This window comes from Octopus sinensis, linkage group LG2, assembly GCF_006345805.1.
Source record: "Octopus sinensis linkage group LG2, ASM634580v1, whole genome shotgun sequence".
In the NCBI taxonomy this organism is placed as follows: Eukaryota; Metazoa; Mollusca; class Cephalopoda; order Octopoda; family Octopodidae; genus Octopus; species Octopus sinensis.
The window spans coordinates 14,858,080-14,878,506 of NC_042998.1; the positions used below are offsets into that span (position 1 = coordinate 14,858,080).

The following is a 20,427-nucleotide window of genomic DNA, read 5'->3' on the forward strand; positions in this document are numbered from 1 at the left end:
GGGAATTTGTAAAACATATATATATGAAATGTTGGAGGACAAAGAATAATGGCCATTGAATGGAAATGATTTGAATCGATGATGATTCGGGTGATTATCAAAAATATTGGTTGAAATTGCTAACTCCTGTTGTTCTATAATTTTATAATTTCTACCAATGCAAATTAGTAGTTGTGTGAAGTTTTAATGTTTTATAGTCCAGTGACTTATTCCCATTAGTAACTTCACAAGTGCTAAACAACAATAAAATTATCTTGGTCTCAAAAGAAGCATACATAATTATATAGGTTGGAAATTATTTTCTTGTTCGAATGCTTACAAAAATTTTTAATAATTGCAGACAAGTTTGAAAAAATAATTAACTGCGTTGAAGCATGTGTGCGTATGTGTATACATGCACACACACACACACTTGGATTACAGTTTTATATTATCTAAATTGAGATGTTGCAAGACAGTAAAAAAAAAAGAAAAAAAAATGTAATTAAAATATTGATACCACCTTCCTAACCCATCCATTACATATAGATTCTGCGTAGTTAAATTTTAACTATTTTGTTATGATATTTTCTATTTAAATGCGTCAACGTAGTTAATTTTGAAAATAATATGTTTGGTAAAATAACTTTTGTCATTATCAAGCTGGTGTTTGAAATACCAGTTAACGTGAAATTTTGATAATTTAGATCCTTCAAAAGAGAAAGTTTGTATTGTAGAATTAGGAGCAATATTACGTTGGTCAGTAATGACCAACCTTTAGTTTTTAAACCGGCCATATCCGGCTAAAATATTTTACCTATTTTATGTTCAAACTAGTCAGATATAGTCATTCATAGCTATTTTATTGTGTCATTTTAAAAATAATCACATCATTGAAATCTCAAAGCTATGAAATGATACAAGATTAATTTTACATGGTGTGAATACATAAGCTTTAGATTTTACAGAATAATCTGAATGCTAAAGGGTTAAGGCAGTTGTTGATATTGTTATCAATATGATGTATTATAAATATGATATATTACAAACAAGCCTAACTTAATGGATATTTCGTAAATATAATCATTGTCATATCGTTTTGCAAACGTTTTTATATTGCTGTAAAATCAATTTACTGTATTAAATCGTAGTCAAGTAATGGAATCCTTAATTTTCTGTTGAAATGGAAAGAGTATTTTGTGTTAAAGTAGTATTTCAAATGCAGTGTAGCTGTGAAATCAGTTTCCAAAAGCAAACAGGAACAAAATTTGTTTACAAATATGTTGTTGTTGAAAAGAGCATTGTTTTCTTTACTCCTTATGGTTATACTTTTTATTGAAAGTTTTACTCATATTTATTACACTTCACCCTTTGATACTAACTTGTTTTGAAATTGCCCCCGATTCTATGATGCGAGCTTCCTGTTTCAAAGTAATCAAAAATTTTATGTTAATTTAAGTTCTAAACAACTTTGCAAAGTTACGTTATTAACTTGTTTATATTTTCAAAATTAATTAGAAATCCAGTGTATTTTAACAAATGTGGCAATAAACTAGTTTAAGAATTTTCACACTTCTATTTCGAGAAGACTTAATTTGAATTTGGTTTTCTTTATTGTATAATGTTTTCAGGCCTTAAAATTTATGACTAGTTTTCATCTTCGTTACTCGAAATATGATTTCAATACCAACTTATTGATGTAAAATTTCATTGCTTATTGCTTTTCCTAGGATTTTTCATAACTCGTGAAATCTCGAGTCATTGTAAATTCTTAGTATCAATCAATGAATTTCATCAGTTGTAAATGTAATAATAAAAACCGATTTATCTAGTTTTATGTGAAAGTTTTGCTAATGACATTATTACATTTTATTATTTCTCTCTGTATTAATCATACGTATAGTCAACTTAATGAGCCAATGAAATAAGATTAACTATCTGATTGAGATGTGATTGGATAAAGAATCAGTTTGATCTTGAGATTTAATGTTATTTAAGCCCCTTTTATTAAAATCTAATGACTACTCGCACAGTAAAGGAACTGAGCTTAGTATGGTAACTTTCGAGGCTAGTTTGTCAGAAACAGAAGAGAATTTTTACAGTAAAAATCAATTAACCACGACTTGGGAAAAGGTAGCTCTCTTCTGCCAACAGACCGTTGGAATTCAGATCTTCGAAGATGCTGAAAATCTAAATCAGTAAAACAAGGAGTTTGCGGTGAGATGGGGGGCTTGTTCATACCTAAAGACTCCATTGAATTGGGTATAGTCTTCAATAAGACTACATTATTAAAAATTATTAATCCTTTAGCTGCAAAATCGAATTTTATGGCAATTTCAGTAATGATGATGAATATCTGCCAAAAATGTAATGGTTATTTTCTGCTAGTCACATTTCTTTACCAAACTTGATATAGCTCAACAACAAAAAATATAATCTATACATGTATATATATATATATATGTATATATATATATATATATTTCCTTATTGCCTACAACGGGCTAAACACAGAGGGGACAAACAAGGAGAGACAAAGGGATTAAGTTGATTACATTGATCCCAGTGTATAACTGGTACTTATTTAATCGACTTTGAAAGGTTGAAAGGCAAGGTCAACCTTGGCGGAATTTGAACTCAGAACTTAATGGCAAACGAAATACTGCTAAGCATTACACCCGGCATGCTAATGATTCTGCCTGCTCGCTGCTATATATATATATATATATATATATATATATACGGAGATGTACTTGCATAGCAAGTGATTTGATCTGAGATCGTGTGCTGAAACGAAAACAATTGCAGCGTAGAAGGTGTTTGTAAGCCATTTAAGAAACACATAAAAGCCGTTCGATTCACTTCAACATTTAAGTTTGATTTGTCAAAATATTTTCGTCGCTTTAAGACCGCGACCTGTTCACTGACAAAAATCCGTGCTACATCATATTTCTATATATGTTTCAAATATGGCATTTTCCAAAAGATATTGGTATATAGAATTACTTTCTGCTGCTAAGGGTAATGAAACTGAGTGAATATGTGATTTTTTGCTGTAAAAAGGTTAAACAAATTTTTTGTTTTTAAAGTAGTTAGGTTTACTGGAAGTATAAATATTGGCTTATTCCTGAAAGCTACACTTCAGAATTAATCCCTATAGACATTGATTCCCAAACTTTTTGTATGCCCTGTATCTCATTTTCAAATCAAAGCAAGGCAATGTCTTGGTTGTGCTTTGCAAGCTTGACTGAATACAGGTAATTTGCTGATTTTTGGCTTGATTGGTGGAAGAACTGAATCCAGACATGCATAAATATATCTTGCAAATGAAACAAGGGCACAGTTCTTGGTCATAATCATTTCTAGGTTAAATCTAAGCAAACAATTTTGGTGTGATTAGTAGGACCAATTTATATAGAAGCGGTAACTTTTTCTTTGTTGTACTCTTTTGAAACATCACAACACCTTTTGTGCTGTGAACTCTTGCTGTAGACACCAAGAGTGTTATTGATGAACTTTGAAAATGAAACTGTTTCTTTATTCATGATACTCAAGGCATTAAATATTCTAACGTTTTCAACCTATGCTAAATGTGTTGCGTTCATTATACGCATATTTAAAAGCAAATATTTCACTTCCTGCGTAATGAATTTTAACTGCTAGTTTACGTTGAATTTGTAACAAGTTCCAAGTGAGAAATAGTGCATGTGTACTCAAGATGAGTTTTAGTTAGTGTTGGATTGCTAACAGTATCTTGTTATTTTTGTAAAATAGATGTTTTTTTTTGCAGTTTGCTTCTTTTATTTAAATGCTACCTGTCTAACATCGTTACTGCTGTATTTTAATGCTTTTACGAATTTAACTACTAACAAATTTTATGCTTACACCTTTTGATTTTTTTTTTTTTTTTTCTCGTTTATATATATAACTTTAGAATTACCATTTGGAATGTTTTTTTGTTAAATAATTTTTCGTTACATATATTCAAATATACTGTGTGCTATTATATGTAGCTATCTAGTTGATCTCACATATGTTGAAAAATAAAAGAAATTTGTCTGATTAAAAGTACTTTAGTGTCGTAGGTGAATTTTATTAAAAGGTCGGGAGGGGACTGAGACAGTGTCTTGGCTCCGTTTGTCAGGGACTTTAATGTACTGGGATTTGTGTGCAAAAAAATTCTGATTGTACACTGCTTACAAACTTTCAGTACAGAACTTATTCTAATTATAATACACACACGAAAAAAAAAAAAAGCTGAAAATGATCAAATTCAGGCAGAATCTTTAAAGTGTTAGCTAAATTTTTTTTGCAGTTATGAATCTATACTTAATTCAGTTTGTACTACTGTCAAACTTTCTTTCAATCCCTTAGGGCATTAAAATAGAATTCCAGTTGAATATGGGGTGTTATGGTCAATAAAATGGTACATGCCCCTCTGAATTGAGGAACTTTTTGCCTATTCAAGAAATAGGTGATTAAAGCTATAAAAGATTTCGTCTAAATGAGTGTGGATATCATGTCTGAACAACATTTGAATTTAGTAATGGTGAGCATCATGAAGTCACAGGTTATCATTATAACAACCCTAGCACAAGCATTTTGAGAGGAGTTTTTAGTAGTCATCTTTTCCACCTTCTCCGTCTTGTCCTAAAGTGAGAGATCAGTCGTTGAGAAAAAGTCCTAGCTACGTTAAAAGAGGTTCTTTCACTACCCGGTGAGTTACTTGGTGTGAGATCTAGCAATCGGAGTGATTTTAAAGATTCTAGTTGAGTGATGTTTCTGATAAAGGGACGAGGAATGTGTTTTCTTGGTATGAGTTGAAATTTGTTTCCGTATTGTAGAGACGAGATGGGCATATAATTTGAGGAGGCTTTCAAGTCAGTGTAGATTTGATCCGGTTGCAAGTGAATAATGCATGTCTGGGAGGAACGAGGGTCACTGTCATTTCTTTTCGTATTAAAATGGTGCTGGATGTCACTGGAAGTAGGTCATTGTTGTGTAACAGGAAGATAGTTGTACAGAAAATCATACCTTCATGAATATTCTGTATGTTATTTTAAAAATTATTTTAAAATGCATCCACAAAAAAAGTGCATTTAAATGATTATACTTTGTTCATAGGAAGTTGTTGAATGAACTGATTTTGTAAGATGAACAAAAATTGTTCTTTCCTGAACTTTTTATATCCTTGTCTCACCATCACCTATTACTGTGATGTTTCAAACCTGATGTGTCTGTTTTAGATTTATGGGGAATTACTACTTCAGAACTCTTGTTTATAACTGGAATTAATCCTTAATATCTGTATCTGTTAAACTTCTCTTTCATTTTTCCTGTTGGTTTGAGAAATATTGTTTGGCTCCCTATTTCAAATTATTTGCATATGAACTGTCTAATCCACAATAGAAGAGAAAATAGCTATTACACCCTTGTACTAATGTGTGATGTGTTCTGTCTGTATCTATTATTAATTGGAGACAATTTTGGTCTAAATATTTCTGGGATAGAAATATAAAAATTTGGTTGTTTTGTTTTAAATTTTAGTTTTTATAGAAAATGCTATAACTTAGAAAGAAAATATCTTTGTGAATTCTTTCTATGAAAATGAATTATTGCTGTAATATGCAACTTTTTTATTGTATGTACATAACCGCCTGTACTTTTAAAATGGGAAAAGGCTATTCTTTACTTTCTCTATAAAATAAATAAAAGCTTTTATGATGGAATATATTCATTGTTTTCAAAAACCAATGAAATATTTGCAGGAGTTTGTAAACAAAACGTTACAAGTTGTATTAATCCTTCTTATTGGCTTTTAAAGCTGATGCATGTATACAGCTGGAGTTTGAGGAGAGAGAGAGGGAAATTCTATATCAGATTATAGATATTTCTCAGACACCAATTTGACATTGGTACTCTACTGTGTAATGTAAATTTAATGAGTTGTGTTACTGATATTTCTACATCCGATTCTACTCATCCATTCCACCAAAAATATCACTAGGGCAATACACCTAGAATCTCAAACAAAATAAAGAGGGGGAAAAAATGCTTGGTAGATTAATATTCAAAACCATACTATCAGCAATCAGCAAGTATATATACAAAAAAAACAAAACAAAAAAAATCTTTTAATTATCTGATGTTTTTAAAGTCAAAATATGTAGGATGCTGAATAATTCATCTACAGTTTTTCTATCTTTTTTTTTTTTAAAATGTGTGGTGGGGAGACTTTTAGAAGTAATGTTCTACATTCTGCCTTAACTTCCATCAAATAAATAATTCTCGGTAATAAATTTTTATCTCTATTGCACTGTGTGCTAAGTTTCACAAAATTGTTTCCTTTACTTACTCTTTGTATTTCTGTTTGAAATTGGTTTGTGAATTTCTTTATTTTTTTTTATTGGGTTAGTTTTAATCCTATTTCTTTTTGTATTTTATTTGTAAAATGGGCTTGATAGCTGTGTCATGAAATTTGTTCCATAAAACATCACTTTAGTCATACTCTCTCTGAACTGTTACACTAAAGTTCTTTGTAATGATGTGAACAGTACTAAACACGTGTGTAATATGACGACTGTGAATCCATATTTTTATCCTCATTTCTTTGTTATATTTAAAATGTTTTCATAAAAAATAGTGGATAGAAATGTTAGACAGACATAAATCTTGAACTAAGTTAAATTTGAAGCGAGAATTTTCCTTGGCCCCATGGTATATTTTAGTTCTGAATGCTGTAGGTTGACCACTTCAACATGAATAGGTGACAGATTTTAGTACAAAAATCTGTCCATTGGCTGTCCCCTGATCGCAAAAGCTTGAATATACATAAACATGAAATGGTAAATCCAGTGTAAGCAAAGTGCAAATTCAGCCCTTTTTGTAATGGGTCTACGGAGTGAAAAAGACGATTCCTTGTTTGATAAAATTAAAGATGCAAGGAACAGCAATTGCATGTACGTTTGGATATGAAGCAGTGTGGGTTGTTTTGATGTTTTTAGGTTGGCATAAATATTTTTACTGCTAAATATATTTCCTTCTGTTAACCACCGAACTGTAAAATAGTTAAATCTCTTCTTTAATTATGGAGTGCACACAGTAGAAAGGGCAGCCATGATTGGTCTCTAGACCAGTAATTTAAATTCTCCAGTGCAAGTGTACCCATTGCTTACACTGTGAAAGACCTTGTGTCCTTCTACATTTGAGGCATATTTTTTAACATTACTGATTGGTCTTAGAGGCTGTTTACTAATAAAGTGAATCAAAATATTATCCTTGTATTCACACACAAACTGGAAGAAATATTTTAAAAAAGTGTTATTGGAATGTGCTATTACTGTATGTTGTTTAGTATTAAAGCATAATGCGATGATAAAGCTTGTGTATTTCAATTTAGTGACATTGGGAAGGACTTTTCATTGAAACCTTTCAGAAATAGAGCCCTTATTAAAAACAGATGTATTTTAGTTAGTCTTCAGTGTATTATGATCTAATAGCTTTTGTGTGAATTGTAATTAAATTTGTCAATTTTTTAAATGTTTGTTTCAGAACACTTCCATATATTTGTTGGTGATTTAAGTCCAGATATTGAAACTCATCAACTACGGGATGCCTTTAAAGCTTTTGGAGAAATATCGTAAGTATATGACTATTATGTGGTTATGGTTCTCGTCACAAGATGTTGCTTAACCATGTAAGCTCAAAGTTTGTAGTTGCTTGTCTTAAAAATCAAAAAGCAGAGCAGTATTGGTTATTTGAATCTTGGTTGGATGCAGTTGATTTTTACTCCCCTATTAAAGGTATTATAGATTCTAAAGATAGCTTGAAGCTTTTGCTTAAAACTGAGCACATACAATTAGCTTAATGTAGACTTCAGTCTGACACAATACAAGAGTTTGATTATAATTTGAAATCACAAAAATCTATACACACATGCACACACACTCACCACACACATACACCAGTATGCAGCTGCATGCATGTAAATGCAATCACTCAATGCGTACTGCAAGACATTGAAGAACTCGAGAAATATAGACACAGTTATCTTCCTTAAGTCTACGTAATTCTTTGTGTAAAATATATTTTACACCTGTTGAGGTCAGACCCTTAAAATTTGAACATGCATTGGATATTATGATATAATCAATTTCTTTCTCCCTCAATGTACATGTTGCATGTAATTTTTTTTTTTAGGTTGGTGAGCGCTTAAAATTTCATTTTTGTTTTGGAAGAAAAAAAAATGTATGTAATTAGGTAGAATCTTACCATTTTATGAACTTTGGTGTAAACAAAACCATATAGGTCCTTTTTTGTACTGTAGTAATTGTAATATCAGCTTATATGTCATCATAGAAAATAGATATATACTATGTGTAATTCACATATGATAAAAGGAATATTTTTTGACTAGAAGGAATGCATTCCGAATCATTTTTTATTTTGGCCAACTTTTGAAGTATTTCATGACTTTAGTGTGTCTCGGCGGTAGACTGCAGAAGACTCACTCGGGAAGTAAATTATTTTACCAATATACATATACAATCATAATGAATGAATGGTCTTCGTCTGTTTAGGCAACAAGTTTGACGTTTTACTCGACAAATCTTTGCATCTTTTAGGATTACCCAGCTGATAACATCTTGGCTTTCAGTAAGCAGCTGAGTTTGACAGCATTGCAAAATGCCTTGTTTCTAGCTCTGCTTTCTGGATCATGGACCTTATCCAAATGATTATTTTCAGTAATATATGATTAATTCACTCAAATATTTCAGTGAAAAAAAATTACTTCCTAGACACGTTGATTTACTTGGAAAGGTTTTCTGGTGTTCAAGAATTAGAATTCTCTCATCAGTTTCTGCTATATAGTTTAATTGTTCTATGGGACAACCTCATAATCTTCGTTTTTATTGGATGAATTTCCATTTAACTCTTCTGTTGAATATTTTTTGCCTTGAGTTTTAGTAATTTTCCATGGTATTTTGTTGATATTGTGAGGTAAAGAATAGAAGCAATATAAAATTTTAGAAGTCAAGAACGTTTATTATAGTTTAAACAATGTGATAGCTCACTTTCAATCCTTCTTCTCTACCTTCCATACAATGTATGTGAAAGAACTGCATAAAACGCCTTGAGGTTTATAAATTTTGCCCCAATTCTTTACATTTGAGACCATCCAGTCTGATTTCAAACCCACACTATTTATTCCCCAGTATTCATTTTCCCCCCCACCTTTCAAGTTTGTGTGTATGTGTAACTTCTAATTTTCATGATCACAACCTGGGAAGATTGTTTTGGTTTATACTTTTCAGCTCAGTGACTTTTAAAATTAGGAAACTTGTGTTGCTAAATTAACAGAGCTTTTTTGCCTTCTCTCTCTGTCTAAATCAGTTTGCAATAAAGCTACTTGAGTCTAATTTGCATTAAAATAGCATGCAGTAAGTCATTGTTGAAGCCATGTTCACTATTATGTTTGCTGTTACTGTTGTTTCAGATGAGGTTGCAATTAAAATTATACACAAGGTTATATTATTAAACTGGCCAGAAGTCATTGAACTGCTTCTGTACTGGAGCACTGCCTTCAAGGATTTAGTGGATTATATTAACCCTTACCTCCTCAGTATGCGTTTCAGTCCTGTCGCTAATAAGTTTCAATTTGGCAAACCATAAGATTAGGGTGTATCAAGTGACACAATCCACATACTTTTACACATACACACACACACACACACACATGCACACACTGTGGTCTTTTGCCGTTTCCATCTACTGAATTCCGCTCACAGACTATTGGTTAACCTGATACGAAGACACTTGCACGCCTAAGGTGATTGCATAGTTAGGATTGAACCTAGAACTATGTAATTGCAGAAGTGAACTTCTTTATTACCCTACCACATCTATACTTATAAAAAGGCTTATGTGCATTATTTACAATTTTTTAAAATCAATTCTGTTTCACTTCCCCCCGCTCCATTCCTTTTTTTTTAATCTTCCATTTAGTTTTCTAGTTTGTTATTATATGCGTTTGTGTGCATGTTTGTGTGTGTATATATATATATATATCACGTGATCACATGACCGACCAGTCCATCAGATGTAGTTACACATCGCTGGTCACAATGCGTTCGCATTGTTTTAGCCTTCGAATGACGCCAACCCCGCTGGCTAAGCGAGCAGGCCAACAGAAGAAAGAGTACAGCAGGGATCACCACCCCATGCCAGAGCCTCGTGGAGCTTTTAGGTGTTTTCGCTCAATAAACACTCACAACGCCCGGTCTGGGAATCGAAACCGCGATCCTACGACCGAGTCCGCTGCCCTAACCACTAGGCCATTGCGCCTCCACACACACATATATATATATATATACACACATGCTCATACATGTATATGCATATACTTGCATACGTATATATGCACACACATGCACATGTGTGTGTATAATATAAAATCTAATAAGGTGTCATTGACATAACTTGCGTGTTAGTGTTTGTTTGGCTGTATGGCAGAGTTAGCTTGTGTGCTACTAAAATGTACGCTTTGTGACTGGCTCTGTGTGTCACTTTATATTGTTATATTCAGGATGTACATACATAGCAGAGGTGCTATTTAGCAGATGAATTTTAATTCTCTTCAATCTTTGTTATTAAACATTGTCTCTGTCAAGTTTTGTATGCAATAATGGTGGTAGAATGATCAGGTTGTCCTGTCAAATGCTGAATTGAAATTTTGGCTCGATATTAACATTGAAAAAGATTTTTGTATGTGTATCCAAGAAGTTTACCTGTGTTGTCTTGTTGATCTTCCAAAAGTATTGATTATATCCCAAAAAAAAAAAAAAGAAAGAAAAAGAAAAGCAAAAAAAAAATTTGAAAATGCAATATACTAACAAAATTAGGCTGAGAGTGACTTTTACTTTTTGCTTTATTTATTTTTTTTCCAATTTATTTCTTCTATATTTATTTAGATGCTTTTTAAATTTTTAGCTTTCATTTGTTTTCCCTGTTTTTTTAATATTTTTTTTGAGACCTAGAGGGCAATTTTATTTGAAGAATAAATGAGGATATCGTATTTGGAGGAAATTTCCACCAAAATTTGGAGGAAATTTATCTTTTACAACTATCACATGCAATTATACTACATATATATTTCATTGCGGTTGATCTTTGTATATATATGTAAGTTTGTGATTTTGTATTTTATTCTTTTTTTTTTTTAATTTTCTGTTAAGTCCAACAAATTTACCTTTAAAAAACTTTGGTTAATGTATATATATTTTGTATGTATACATAAACATGAAAAATTATATTAAAAATTAAATTCCTTGCTAAACTGGCGCCTCGGGGAAATATCCCAGAGCTCCATTGAACATGAAGAAAGGAATAAAAGGATTTTTTCTGTTGCCATTGCTCATTTTTCTTTTCCAATTCTTCAATTCCAAACATTGTTGCTGGTGCCATATTTAGTAATTGTTACTTTTCCTAACTTCAAACAGATGACACGACCCGTCGTCCAGTGTACTACTACTACTACCAACAAATAAAGCGCAATTTGGCACAGGCTATGTATGCCTTTTCATTCCTACTTTTTTTTTCTTTTTTCCTTTCTCATTTCTTTTTTTCTCTTTTTTCCTGTAAAAACCGCTGTGTGAGTAGTGTGTGCACTTCTGCTATGTCACAGCGTTGAGTGCAAGATAGATTGCTTGTTGGGCAGCAGCAGCAGCAGCAAAAATGTGTGTCAGTAATCCTTGCCCTGTCTGTTCACCCAATCTTACATTTATATTATTTGCTAGTAAACAAAAACTATATATATATATCTATATATATATATGGGGACCTTTTATTTTATTTATGGCTGATATTTTCATACTTTTTGTAAAGATGTATATGTATGGTGGTGTTTGTGTGAGTGTGTGGTTATCACACATTTTTCCAACCTTCCCTGCAAGTAGTCAATACCTTCCCCTATTTTATATATAATTTTTTCTAGGAGCACATTCTTCCCCCTTTTTTAATATTTGCATAAATTTAAGTATTTATGTACATACGTTCTACATACACACCATGGTAAATTTACTGTATATTTTTAAATTCATTTCATTTCCCCCTCTATCTTTTTTGCATTTGTGTTGTATTTTTAATTCTCTTTCTTCCCATTTTATTTCTTTTAGTATGTATCAAAATAAATTTATTAACCGCTTTTTGCAGTGCACCAGATTAGACACTTAAAACTTTTTTCAAGCTCTCTTATTGTTTTGTAGCCAGAAGCAAGGAAACAATGTATCCATAGCCCATTTGGCTATGTTGTTTCTTTGGAGCATGTCTCTGGCATTGATGGATGCTGCTGGTTATTATTAATCACTCTGATCATTACCCTCCCTCTTTGTAGGTTTTCAGTGGGTTTTAGTGGGAATGGTGAGAAGCAGGCATGCTAGTTCACATTACTGGGTAGCAATTGTATCTTCAGCTTTCTTAGAATGCACTAGAAAGGCTTCAACAGCAAAAGATCAACAATAATGCATATTCATTCGTACATAGATACATTACTAGCGTACACATTACTGTGTATGCTCACTCACACATTCTATATACATTCAAACACATCTACCGGTTTCCACTAATTAGCTGTAGTTTTTTTTTTTTTCCTTTCTTATTTGTAGTAACGGATCAAGATATATTAATATCATCTTTCGTTTTGTTGAATTTCGTATTTTCTCTATTTTTCTGTTTCAATCCTCTCAGTTTTTCTTAGCCTGAGGCTTATTGTGCCCTCCGTATTTCATTTTCCTTGTAGTTGTTTCCATTGGTTTTTGTAAATATGTACACTATATTAGGCTTCTGACTGGGGCTTTTAAAGTGCTGTGGAAAATTTAATCCCTCTTTGGAAGAATTATCTACTCGTAAAGGTATCTTTATCTTGAAAGTTGAGGTTCTTGACTGTCTGCACATACTAATTCGTATATTGGATTATCACTTCTGGTTTTATTGTCATTCAGATTTTAGGTATGCAATTTTGTTAGGAACTAATTTAAATTGTTCTAATTTCTATAGAGTTTGGAGATTGTTAAAGGCATCATTAGGGCTTCCCCTGTTGTAGTACAATGTTGAAATTGTTGGAAATTATGTAACAAGTTTTGGTTTCCTCATTTTTAGCGTTATATATAATTCATGTCTGTAAAAATGGAGAATAAAAAATGAATATTGTTGTTTGGACTCTCTTTTTCAATTGAAATTTTTCTTGTATATCTTGCAGCTTTCCTTTGTCTTCATCATTTCTCAGTCAACCAACCATGTTATGATTCATATCTCCTGAAATCCTTCTTCTGTCTTGGTTTACACTCCTAAATATCATCATGGTTTTATAATAGCTATATTTCTGTACAATATTCATTTTTGACTTCATGATTTCATAACCAAACTCTTTTTCATTATTATTTTCCATTCAATAATTTCTATCCACAAACATCCTTGTATTTTAAAATCTTTTTATTCACTAACATTTACTTTCCTCTCTCCCAAGTTAGCAGTTTTTGCTCAGTAGGTCATTATATAAAAGATTGATTAAATTTCTACAAAATATCCTATGGTTTTTAATTTTGTAAACCTGGTTTATTAGATTTCATAAATTGCCTTCTGCTTGCCTCCAAGTTTACCTGATACCCTTTACGTTGACAATTTTATCCCAACCAACTGCATCCAATTATTCTTTCAGTATTATCTCCAATTAAGGAAAGCTAATTGCTTACCTTATTACTTGACAATTGTAAAAATTCATTAATAAACTCATTGTGTTGAATGAGTAACGGTTGTTTTAATTTAAAAAAGAAACCTAATGATTACTGAATCATTAGCTAAATCTCTAATCACTTGCTGCATCAGTCTATATATATATATATTTATATATCAAAAACCCTGCCTAAATTTGGTAGCAGTACTATGTACATGTTTGCATAAAAAACTTGTTGCTGTTAAAGCTTTTCTTCCAGCTAACCCATGCAGACAGTCCAGATTTGATCTCTATATTAAAAAGTTTTGTTTGTTAATCAATAATACTACTAACACCAATGCAGTATTAGGTGTAACAACATTGCTTTGTTATTAACTACTGAAACTTTTTTTAGTCTTTTATGATCTGCACCAAAGTCTTTGAGTGTATCAAAAAATTTCAAGTTTAGTGGAACTTTAAGTAAGTGGAAAATGCCAGTCACATACACCTCGAAACTAATTTCTTTAATATAGTGGGCTATATTTTCTGCATGTAAAGAATTTTTCTTCATTCTTTTCCTGATTTTTGAAGTCTCTAGAATATTAGTTAAAAACATCAGTAAAAAAACATTTGGTTAAATTAGATACATTCATTAGCTTTTAGTTCAAAAGTACATGTTGTAAATGTACTTTTCATCTTTTAACTATCTATTCATTTAAAGTATAATTTTTCACTAAAATTTTCTTAGTTAGAAACTAATTTACGACTAAGCTACAGGTTCTATGAAGCTGACTTAAAAACGTTAATATATCTGGAAGTAAATCCCATGAAGAAGTCTACATTTATAATATTTGGGAGGGAATCATCAGTGCATTTGTATTGATGTCACTAAAATTTTTATTGGTTGCTTGTTAAACTTGTAGCTTTTTGCCACAGTTGCTTTGGTCTTTTTATACAGCCTGCTTGCCGTCGTGTGTTTCAGGCTTACTGTCTTTATAGTTCTCACTCAATTTTCTGTTTTTTGCTTTCCCCAATTTATTGCAGAGATTGTAAAATCATTCGGGATCCGCAAACCCTGAAATCAAAGGGATATGGTTTTGTTTCTTTTGTTAACAAAGTGGTAAGTAATAGTTTTTTTTTCTTCCATATTTATAATATAAAAAAAATATGCTTGGGGTTTCTCAGAGGTGCTTGACAATTAAATGGTTTCAAAGTAATCTAAATGCAAAATGCAAATAATTATGGCATTCACCTCATTAATGGTTATTCATACTGCTTGTTTGATCAATTGTTTTTTGTATTAAATGCGGGTGCTAATGAAAATATGTATATATCTCTTGGAGTGGTTGCTGTTAGGAAGGGCATCCAGCTGTAGAAACTCTGCCAAATCAAGATAGGAGCCTGGTGCAGCCATCTGGTTCGCCAGCCCTCAGTCAAAATCGTCCAACCCATGCTAGCATGGAAAGCGGACGTTAAACAGCGACGATGATGATTTCAGTCTAGTTTCCAAAACTAATGACTGCATCAAATGTTAATATGCTGAAGGGGTTCAATATGTCCTATTGTTTGTAACAATAAAATAAAATATTTTTGGAAAGCAATGTGAAGTTCAGTATATTGTTCAACTTCTGGAATATACATGTTAAAAAACTCCTGTTGAACCAGATAATTGCCATGACTGACTGTATATTCGTCGCCATTCAAAAATGTCACAACTATGCACAATCCACATGAAAATTGTTTATTTTTCTTTCTTTTTTTCTTTAAAGCAAAGGAAAAAGCATTTAGTATATGTCTGACCTCAGAATTCTCTCTTGAGTATCAATGCATTTGAATACTCTACGTGACTGAATTGGGACTAAAATTCTGTATAAATCTGGGTCACTTTTCTACTGCGGCTTATTTAGATGGAACATCTCAGCAGTTTGGAAAAACCTGCATGGGTTGCTGGTTGCAGCACAAAACATTTTCAGTGATATTAAAATATTTGCCTACTCTGTACTGAATAATGGACCTCTGTATTGCCACATCAAATTAGATAGTTTTTCATAGAACCTTTTGGAAGTGTTGAATATTTTTCAACTCAGTGCTAAGTACTTAGTATCAAATGTTCTATTAAGATTTGATTATGGCTCAACCAGTTTTTGAAAGGTATGCAGTAATTGAAATCTAGTCTTATGTCTCATTGAATGTCCCATGTGACTCAACATTTCCAGGACATATTCTTGAATATTCCATTTTTGCAAAATTGAGTAAGAAGCACCTGTGTTGGCACCATGCAAAAAGCACCCAATAGACACTCTGGGAAATGGTTGACGTTAGTGTTAAAGGGCATCCAACTGCAGAAACCATGCCAAAACCGGCAACTAGAGCCTGGTGCAGCCCTCCTGCTAGCCAGCTACTGTCATATCATCCACCCTATTCCAGCATGGAAAAGTTTTTAAACAATGATGATGAGGAGGAGTGATATTAAATCTAAAAGCTCGTAAACTCCACACTGATAGCAGATATGATAGCAGGTAGCACATAAATTGTGCAAGATATAGGGCAAGTCACAAAATTACTATTTCTTTAGCTCGAGATCAATTCCAATGAAGCAAAAGTAGATGAGTCATTCGACTCATGACCATCCTGTCTTTAGGTGTATCTAGGAATTCATAATCTGTGTCATATTTCGTTTGAAATAATGGTGTGTGTAATTTGATAGAATGCCAGCTGCTATTTCTTGCAGGCTGTGCAGTCACAGATTGGCTTCATTGCATTGCTTTGGTTTTGGTGATAATGTTAGCAATCTACTCCCAGAACATATGCTTCAAAACAGTGGCTTTTATTTGGGAATTTTGCCAGTATGGCTGTGTGCGCGTGTGCACACACTTTATAAATAAGTAACTAAATTACTGAACTTTTGAACTTGGTTGCATGCAATGTTCCTTATCTTTTGCACACTTTATATTTCATACATTGACATGACTGCTGTTAAAATATGTTTTTACCTTTTTGCAACAGTGGCAGTTTGATTTTAAATATGCATTTCATGTGTGACAGTTTCTCTTGTTTCCTATTTAAAAAATGTAAGATGAGTTTGAGCTCCATTAAGTTCAAACATGCACTGCACTTTGTGTCCACTGTTTGATCCGTATGCATCTCATGAGAAAACGTGAGAATCACAAAACTCCAAATTAACTAATTTTGCATTGTGCCTAACTTACTGACAGTGAATTTTTAAAAACCTTTTATAGTTTTGGTCATGAAAAACTTTCTTCCTTGCATTCTATCATCAGATATGGAACACTGTCTATTGACACTATTCATTTTGTCAGTTTTACTTACTTGTACGTCCAATATCATCATCATCATATCATCGTTTAGTGTCCGCTTTCCATGCTAGCATGGGTTGGACGGTTCAACTGGGGTCTGGGAAGCCAGAAGGCTGCACCAGGCCCAGTCTGATCTGGCAATGTTTCTACGGCTGGATGCTCTTCCTAACGCCAACCACTCCGTGAGTGTAGTGGGTGCTTTTTACGTGCCGCCCGCACAGGTGCCAGACGGAGCTGGCAAACGGCCATGGAGGGATGGTGCTTTTTACGTAGTTAAAAAAGATGAAAAGTGAGTAGTTTTAATGGTTTTGAAATGACGTTGCAGATCCAGGCTCTCACATCTAATGCTCAATGTCATTCTAAAAATAATTGCATCACCAGAATCTTGAAGCTGCAAGGTGATGCAAGATGCATTCAAAACAAAGTAGATAAATAAGCATTACCTTTGACAAAGTTATCTGAAAGCTAAAAACAAAGAAACACTCACACACTTGTTTCAGTCATTTCACAGTGGCCATGCTGGGGTATCACTTTGAGGAGTTTTAGTCAAACAAATCAAACCCTGGACTTTTTCTTTTAAGCCTAGTACTTATATTCTATTGGTCTTTTCTTGCTGAACTGCCAAGTTATTGCTACATGCAACACATCAACACCAGTTGTCAAGTGGTGGTGGGGAGCAGACAGACACAAAATCTCAGATGTATATGGTGAGCTTCTTTCAGTTTCCATCTACCAAATCCACTCACAAGGCATTTGTTATTCTGAGAACACATTTTCCCAAGATGCCATGCAGTGAGACAGATCTCAGAACTATGTGATTGGGAATCAAGCTTTTTATTTCTTTATTGCCTACAATGGGTTTGACATTGAGGGGACAAACAAGGACAGACAAAGGGATTAAGTTGATTACATCGACTCCAGTGCGTAACTGGTACTTAATTTATCGACCCCGAAAGGATTAAAGGCAAAGTCGACCTCGGTGGAATTTGAACTCAGAACGTAATGGCAGACAAAATACCGCTAAGCATTTCGCCCGGAGTGCTAATGTTTCTGCCAGCTTCTTGCCACACAGCCATGCTGATATATTCTATAATATTTAGCAAATTTTTATGAAAAATGCAGAAGAAACTGCTGAGGTATATATTGTAAAATAGATCAGTAAGTCTTAATGATTCTGAATGAAGTCAAGTTAATAATTGGCATTTCTAACAAAATTCATGGACACTTTAATCTATATGTTTCTCTTAAATGTTTGCATTCTAAACTCATTTCTTTCCAACTGTGAGAGAAGTATGTTAAGATCTGTTCGTCAAGGACATAAATAATTATGGCCCAGCCTTCTCTCATTGATCACAGTTGTTAGATGTCTGCAATGTCTACGTGGTGACTAGGTTTGACCCATTAGCATTTAAACCGGCCATATCCGGCCAAAAGTATTCTGCCTGTTTTATGTTCAAACTGGCCAGATCTGGTCTCTCACACCAACCCTACAATATCATTTTAAAAATTAAGTTACCTCATCAAAATCTCATAGCTACAAGATAATGCCTGATTAATTCAAAACGATGTAGATGAAGAAGCATTAATTGTGGCAGAATAATGCGAACACTAAAGGGTTAAACATGGTTTTTGACAATGTTTTATTCTCATAGTTATTTTGATAAAAGCATTAAAATGATAATCATCAGAAATTTGATTTATGTAACTGTCTTAGCAGCCCTAGGCAGCAAAAAATAAAAAATAATCTACCAAAGATGTGTATACTTTTTTTTTTACTCTTTTATTGCTTCAGTCATTTGACTGCGGCCATGCTGGAGCACCACCTTTAGTTGAGCAAATCGACCCCAGGACTTATTCTTTGTAAGCCCAGTACTTATTCTATCGGTCTGTTTTGCTGAACCACTAAGTGACGGGGACGTAAACACACCAGCATCGGTTGTCAAGCAATGCTGGAGGGACAAACACAGACATTCAAACATATACACACACACACACACACACACACACACACACACACACATATATATATATACGACAGGCTTCTTTCAGTTTCCGTCTACCAAATCCACTCACAAGGCCTTGGTCGGCCCGAGGCTATAGCAGAAGGCACTTTCCCAAGATGTCACGCAGTGGGACTGAGCCCGGAACCATGTGGTTGGTTAGCAAGCTACTTATCACACAGCCACTCCTGCGCCTATGTATGTGCATGCATTTGTATAATCATTTTGTGATCCTTTTCCATGTTAGCATGCATTAGGCAGTTGGAGAGATCTGAAGCTTGTGGGGACACCTCTTGCTCTACTGGTTCACTCTCAGTATGGTTTCTATGATTGGATGGTGTTCCTAGTGCCAACCACTCTTCAGTGGACTGGATTCTTTTTCTCTGGCACCAGTGTTAGTATGGTTACTTGGTAGCTTACAAGGTGAGAAGACCCCCCCCCACGCACAACTAGGAGAGTACAAGTATAAAGTATGATGAAAAATGCAGATTTATTTTTGAGAAAGGGTGTTTGGGGATACAAGAAAAACCTGTGTGAAAGTGATGAGGGAAATTTGGATGATGGGTTGGGTCAAGTAATGGAGTGAGCCTGTGCTCTCAAATGGCATATTTATTATTTTACATGTACTTTCCATGCTTTAACCTTTTAGCATTCAGATTATTCTGTCAAATGTAAAGCTTATGTATTCACACCATGTAAAATTAATCTTGCATCATTTCATGGCTTTGAGATTTCAATGATGTGATTGTTTATTTTTAAAATGACACAATAAGGTGGCTATGAATGACCATATCTGACTAGTTTGAACATAAAACAGGTAGAATATTTTGGCCAGATATGGCCAGTTTAAACACTAAACGGTTAATGGGCTGGAGGTTTGTCAGGATTCAAGTTTAATCTTGACGGGTTGATAGGTAAAAAACAGGTAGTCTTACGGAGGGAGATAACAAAAAAGAAAGATGGGGAGAGGAGTGATAAATATTGATGGGTGGGTCAACATACAGTGGTTACTCCACATTATATGAGCGGGTGAGGAAGTGTGTGAAGGAAAAAATTTGATGAGGAACAAGAACATATCCTTGAGGTAACATGTTCAAAAGATGTGTATCTCTCGCTCTGTATATATGGTGTCTGGCACGGGAAAACATTCAAGTAAGGTCATTGCCAGCACCGCTGGACTGGTTCCTGTGCAGGTGGCATGTAAAAAACACACCACTTGAGCGTCGTCGTTGCCAGTACTGCCTGACTGGCCCTTGTGCCGGTGGCGCGTAAAAGCACCCGCTACACTCTCGGAATGGTTGACGTTAGGAAGGGCATCCAGCTGTAGAAACTCTGTCAGATCAGATTGGAGCCTGGTGCAACCATCTGGTTCGCCAGTCCTCAGTCAAATCATCCAACCCATGCTAGCATGGAAAGCGGACGC

The 20,427-nt window shown here is 33.7% G+C and overlaps 1 protein-coding gene across 13 annotated transcripts in view; it reads left to right on the forward strand.

Moving 5' to 3' along the window:
* The window catches only part of LOC115222461 (nucleolysin TIAR), a 94,951-nt gene that overhangs the window by 55,600 nt on the left and 18,924 nt on the right, over positions 1-20,427 (forward strand). For all 13 annotated transcript variants that reach the window (XR_003882724.2, XR_005003217.1, XR_005003215.1 and 10 more), the window contains 2 exons: positions 7,531-7,618; positions 14,732-14,807. Coding sequence is in view for 2 of the 13 variants with exons in the window: in XM_036511679.1 (XP_036367572.1) it covers positions 7,531-7,618; positions 14,732-14,807 (164 nt within the window). In the remaining 11 variants the exon portion in view is untranslated. The remainder of the gene's footprint in view (positions 1-7,530; positions 7,619-14,731; positions 14,808-20,427) is intronic.